The following is a 6,697-nucleotide window of genomic DNA, read 5'->3' as shown; positions in this document are numbered from 1 at the left end:
AAATTTCCCTAACACGTATCATGCTGCCATTGCTGCTGTAGATTTATGATAGAAAGTGCCCAATTTTTCTGAGGAAATAAAATGCGAAAGTGTATTACCGGTCGTGGGTAGAGCTCTACGCGCGCGCTACCCAGAGCCTTCTATGGAAGCCGTGCCGATCGATCGTGTACTGTATTGTACTGTATTGATATGGTGCGTGCGTACAACGTACGCGTAATAAATGATAGCTAGCTAGTTTTCAACTTCCGGTCTTTTGCGACGATACACGTTTCGAAGCCACACGGCAGAAAGAAGCTAGCTCACCTCTGTTCAAATTCTGTTTGTTTTCAGAGCTTGATTACGTCGGCTAGCATACAAAAATATGGTACGAAATATGTTGAATGTAATTATGAAGTAAGAAATGTATACGTAATGTTAAACTGTAGATTACGATCGTTTATTTTTCGGGGTGCTCATACTCCGTCTACGTTTCGGTTTCCACGCAAGCGTACTGCACGTGCTTCTGATAGAAGTTCTGTGCTTTCACTGTGACACATATTCCCATAATAATATAGATACATACATTACCTACACAGTAGACTACGTGGTTACCACAGTGACTTGGAATTCTTTACACTCGACGTTAACTAGGATTCTAGTGCACATGTCATGCATGTTAATCAATTGTTCTATGGCCGTTGCCCATAATGCCTCCGTTGTAACCGCGGACCATGGTTCCAGATTTTTCCTTGCACTCCACTTGTCTCCAGTAACGTTTAAGACCATGGTGTATGGAGCTTGTTAGGGTCCCCCTAACTGCGACAGCCGCCACACGCAGTGTGGCGGCTGCGCCGTGCTCCCATTCAAGATCTTCATGTTGAACAAACGGGTGCCTTTGCGGCGCTATATTTCCTTAATTTTTCAACAGAAACTATTAGGAATACTTACATGGGTCGATTAAACCTAAATGACTATCATCGGCGACTGTTTGATGCATTTCATTGCTTGTGATGCACAAAATGATGTCTTATAAGCAGCTCACCGATGTTCACAGAATCCACAATCACTGGCACAAGCGCACAGAATACTTGAACTGTATTGCTAGCCTTTTGTCAAGGCCCTCTCGCTGTAACGGAAGAGCGAACGGACGAGCGAAGCTAGTCCATCCGAGCGCACAGCGCTACCCCACTCGGCTGGCTCTCCACACCATACAGCGAGAGGGCCTTGACAAAAGGCTACGTATTACTTGCTGCAGACGTAAATATTCATAAATGAATGATACACGCCAAAAAAAAAAAAATAACAACAACAACATGCTGCTGGCATTTTTTTCCGTACCCTTAATACGCCGAAGAAATGTGTTCCAGTACTGCTGCTTGAATCGCTTACAAAATAATAATAATAATGATAATAATGTCTTGATCATGCACATCAATTAGACGGTCTAGGTCTTCACACTGAGTTCATGAATATTCATTTACAATGTTACTAGTATTATGTACATAGACGATGCGGCCGATGGGGGGGAAAAAAAAAAAACAAGGAAAAACTGAAATCCCACCTCTTCCTCTATCTCACTGAAGATGGCATCCATGATGCTGTGATTCAAATCACAATTCTACATAAACTGGACTGTTAGTAGTTGTAACTAAGCCAGCCGTGTAATTGTATACAAAATGATACAGTACTGTACTACGTACAGTATTGCAAACATTGAAAATGAACTGTTTGATGCATATTCATTTCACCTTGTAATTATGCACTGAGTAATTATGCATTATTCATATCCTTGAGCTTCCCTACCGATGACGTCATTATTTACGCATGCGTAAATGCGTGCAAATGGATACACGTTCAAAATGGGGCAGGTCGCTTACTCCTAAAAAATGTGGAAAATTTTGCAGTTTCCAGATGAATTGGTGAGAAGAACCAAGCCAATGAAGTAATCTATACTTCAATTTTGATTGCTACTGTGTTCATTATCGAAATTTAGTTATTGTTTATTTGTGAAGTCGCCGCATGTGGCAATAGGGGAGCTCACATAAGCGAAACTGCGGGGAAGCCGCCAGGACCGCGCCTGGCGGCGCGGTCTCCGGGGCTAGGGTCCCCCCTCCCATGGTAGGGAGCTTTTTCAATTTTTAGCTCTGAGTCTTACATTGTGCAATCTGGTGCATACTTAAGTGACTATTTTTACTTACAGTGTGTATTTTGAAAGACAAAAGGGATATATAGATCTTAAACGTGTTTAGGTCTACTTACCGTACTACCTTCACTCGCAACTATCACTTTAAATTAATCCTTTGAGCTACAATGTATGTCCTGATGCGTGAGAAAAATGGGTGCCATGCCTGAGATCGTGAGATGAACCCTAAATGCACAAGTCTCGTGCAGAATGTGTGTGACTTGGTAGGTCTGCTATGGTTACAAGTAAGTAGTGACATGCATGTATGATGTAAAAAACTGTTCATGCAAACTTTGATGCAAGAAAGTACTTTTGCTGACTAAAAGTTTATCAGTGAGTATGTAAGGATACAAACGTCAGACGATAGTGATAGTGATATTCAGTGACGTTGGGATCACGATTGGGGCTCTGACTTATGGTTGACATTGTGACTGGTCGTCGTCTGAAGTTCTCGCATCAAAAGGCCGAGCTAGGCCTCTTTTATTGGAAAAATCCAGTTTCTATAAAGGTCAATTCCACGGAAAGGTTGCATTTTATGATAATCAAACTATTGAGTATAGATGATTAATCAAGCTTAATTAGATGATCTGGTATTGTTTACTCAAAGCAGCCTTTCACAACGGATATTTTGATACCTCATTTGTGAACATCGGTGAACGTGGAGTGGAGTTATGTCCGAAAAACCTTCATTTTTCATGAAAATTGCCAATTTGTGCAGAATTTATGTATCATTTCTGATACACTATTATGATCATAATACAGCTTGTGTAATTCTCAGATGGCTTATTTTCTGAATGTTCTTTGGTCATAGATTGGTTTTATGATGTTCTAGAACTTGTTCCGGCATCAGTAAATATTATTCTCTCAATCTCAAAATGTGGTAGTTGATAGCGTCCCATAAGTCACATTTTTGTGTCCTATCAGTCACACTGGTTTTCCCTATCCTGCTACTGTACCAATGAGTAGATATTCATACCACTTGGCTCAGGGTAAGCACCAACCCTTTGCTACTTTCAGGAAAGAAAATATCTTTCCAGAGTCTCTGTGTGTAAGAATATTTCAGAACTTACTTTCCCACATGAAAAACGGTGGTCCTCAGATGTCCCATAAGTCACTACAGCAATTTTTCGTTGCTGTACGTAATGCAATGATACTTTTCAAACTAAGTATGGTGTTTTCATAAACTGTGATATGATGGATCTAACCGTGAATTGAGAAAAATGCATTTGATGCAACTATTTTCTCAAAATACTGGTTTGAAATTGCCAAAAATTGTCACTTTGTCCCATAAGTCACAATGGAATTTACCTAAAACCTACTTTTGTTTGCAAAGAGCGTCCCTCTTCAAGTGTTACTGTAAGATTGAATAAAATCCGCTGAACAAAGTCACAGTAAGCTATGATGACATATCTTGTCTCTTGCCTTTCGCCAACAAACAGGCATTCAACAAGGATACCATGAAGGCCGCGGTGGAGGATGTGCCTGCTCACCGCATCCGCATCACTCTCACCAGCCGCAACGTGAAGAGTCTGGAGAAAGGTAAGGACAGTGGGTGGCGGGACACTGCCCCAACCAGTTGAGGATGCGAGGAAAGAATTTTTCGGTCCAGTGTAAAGTTTGCAAGTTTTCTCATGTTAAAGGTAGGGGATACCTTTTACAGACCTCCCAAAATGCAGCAAAACATTACCTAAATATGAACCTCAGGGGACTTGCTTAGGCCACTGCTTAGAAATTTGGAAGTCAACAGTTATCTAAAATTTGAATAATGCACAAAACTCAACTATTCAGTAGTTCTGTGTGTCAGCCACACTTAAGCCTTTTTGTTGCATTCTTCTGTATTTGTGATCTATAAACACAAATCTAAAAGTACAAGAGCTGATGTAATAACATATAGAGTGTGTGGTAAGAATGTATATAGAAATGGTTGTAAGTGTTGATGAACTTTCTTCACAAAATATACATGATGGACACACATGCAGTACATGGGTCTGCAAAGGTAGCCTAGTAATGTACTGGAATTTACGGTGAGCCCCGAAAACAATTCAATTCAAAATCTAACCGTCAAAAAAATGTACTAAATGTTACCTTCCACTTTCAATACTTTATGGGAGTTTCTAAAATGATATTCTCTTCAACATACCACTGTATTTATACAACTCTTTATTTAAGGCGTGCAAATGGGATTCCCTACCTTTAAGGATGCAATTCTGATGAAACGTCTACACGCACTTGAAATTTCAGGTTGTGTGATTTTGCCCCATTTATGAAAGATATCTTGTTGCAGTTACAGTGTACTTGGTGTGCGATGTGGATAGAAACTTAAAACAGGTCAAGTGCTAGCCCCCAAAATGGCTTGCATAGTGTGATTTGGATAATACGCTGGAAGAGGAAGGCAAAGTTGGTATGGATGTGTGTACCAGCAATGAAAATACCTTTTTTTCCCTCTAAGTATCTATCTTGTTATAATCTCTCTCATATCTATCTTTATCCATCATCTGTCTGTCTGTCTCTCTCTCGCCGTCCCGCAGTTTGTGCTGATCTGAAGCGCGGAGCTCAGGAGAAGAACCTGAAGGTGAAGGGGCCGGTCCGCATGCCCACCAAGACCCTGCGCATCACCACCCGCAAGACCCCCTGTGGTGAGGGCTCCAAGACCTGGGACCGCTACCAGATGCGCATCCACAAGCGCCTCATCGATCTGGAGTCCCCGTCGGAGATCGTCAAGCAGATCGTATCCTTTCTGAAGCCTCTCTGTGTCGACTGATTGGCGTACGGTTACGGTTATGTTGTGTTCAGAAATGATGTTGATTTGCACCTCTGGATGAACGCGCAGGAAGAAATATGATAAATGTGAACTTGAGCATGATGCTGATTAGAAAGGGGGAAAGAATTAGAGGAATACAAATCACATGCATCACACTCCAAATGTGACAGCGTTTTCAAGTAGAGAGTCAAATTGAGAAAAAGAAAAGAAAAATCTGGAACTGAAATGATGGAAGTGGTTGCTATCCCCTCCTTCCTCAGTGTTTTTTATTTTATTGTTTTTCATGCATTCTTGAGTAGCCTTGAGGAGATTCATGTACGGTTTCAGCCTTTCATAAAATAATTCTTTCAGACTTTTATTATCCTTTGAGTTAAGTAAAATTGTGCCGCACTGCATTATCTGTTTTATGTCTCCCCCACAAAGTGTTACTGGGGTGAAGGGGTCTAAGGGCAAGAATCAAATTTAATGCTCAAATTCCCAAGTACGTGCTCTTCTAAAGGCTGTTGAGGGAGGTTATAAGTAAAAGTCTCAAGATGAAGTCAAGGGACGCGAGTGATGTATAACCTCCCTGAAATAGCATTTCAAAGCTTCAAGTTAGCACCATCTGTATCTTTGAAAAGAGCAAACAAAGAAAGTTGTCTTTTATGTTATACATGTATTGGGTAGTCGAAGGACATTTAGAGTAATGTACATCGTATATCTCCCACTTGGCTAATTCCCTGCAGTTGCCATTTTTGCGGCACCACCAACAAATTTTTACAAATATCTACACAGCTTTGGTGTTATTGCGCTTCATGAAAATGCATTGTGTTGAACAGTGTAAGTGCATGCTCTGACTTTGTTACAGATACAACTTTTATATGTGCTGCTTCATTTATCTACCATTTGATTACACAAAATGTTTTACTCTTGGAAGACCATTGCCAAAAATGTTCTACCCATCCGGGAACATTACAAGCAATCCACTTGCCACATTTATCCATTTGATGACATGTTTGACTATACCCATAATTCATATCCTTTGGGTAGCTTGTGATGTATACAATCATTGATAGTTTCTGTTTGGGTGGTGAACTGTGCAATGATTCACTATGCCATGAACAGGGATTAGTTTGTTTGTTTGTTTGTTTGTTTTTTTTTTCCCAGGTATCAGCCAGGCATAACTGTACTAAAGTAGATCTATGAACTTGGTTTCAATATTTGCTTTTTTCCATTTTGACAAGTCAGTAGAATTGAAAATGTCAACTCCATATCGATATTGTTGATGAAGGTCTACTGTATTCCCTTGACCCACTTGCTCCCCAGACTTCCATCAGCATCGAGCCTGGTGTTGAGGTCGAGGTCACCATCGCCGATGCATAGACTCGACGGTTTCTGGTTCATCCGCATCAGATAGCAAGGAGAGGAATGACATCACAGATTTCTGATTACACCATCTCTTGTGAAAGGTCAATAAAGGCACAGGGGCTATCCTTGCTGTAATGACATCATACTTGAAGCATCCGTGGATTTTCATTTCTCTCTTCAAAAGTGTTCTCAAAGTTAATGTTGATGCTGGTTGATGTGGCTGTATCATTTCCATTTTATTTGTTTCCCTAAAGAGAGATGGAGGATTGTACAAGTAAATGAATAAAGTCAGGGAGCCTGTTCTAAGCATGATAGGTACAGTTGTATTTAAGTTTACAACATTGTTATCCAAAAAGTTACAGAGACATGTCAAATTACAAATAGCTATTGTGGTCTTGTTGCAAGACAGTGGACTTCCATTATAACGA

The 6,697-nt window shown here is 40.5% G+C and overlaps 1 protein-coding gene across 1 annotated transcript; it reads left to right on the top strand.

Moving 5' to 3' along the window:
• Positions 1-260: 260 nt before the first annotated feature.
• On the top strand, positions 261-6,414 carry LOC139716148 (small ribosomal subunit protein uS10). Its single transcript, XM_071627707.1, has 4 exons — positions 261-364; positions 3,601-3,700; positions 4,690-4,889; positions 6,228-6,414. The coding sequence occupies exons 1-4, from the start codon at positions 362-364 to the stop codon at positions 6,282-6,284; spliced, it is 360 nt and encodes a 119-aa protein (XP_071483808.1). The 5' UTR covers positions 261-361; the 3' UTR covers positions 6,285-6,414.
• The last annotated feature ends 283 nt before the right edge of the window (positions 6,415-6,697 follow it).

This window comes from Diadema antillarum, unplaced genomic scaffold (genome assembly GCF_040938485.1).
Source record: "Diadema antillarum isolate AM-2024a unplaced genomic scaffold, OU_Dant_1.0 scf00000062, whole genome shotgun sequence".
In the NCBI taxonomy this organism is placed as follows: domain Eukaryota; kingdom Metazoa; phylum Echinodermata; class Echinoidea; order Diadematoida; family Diadematidae; genus Diadema; species Diadema antillarum.
The sequence above is the reverse complement of the archived record's forward strand: the minus strand, read 5'-3'. Positions and strand labels throughout refer to the sequence as shown.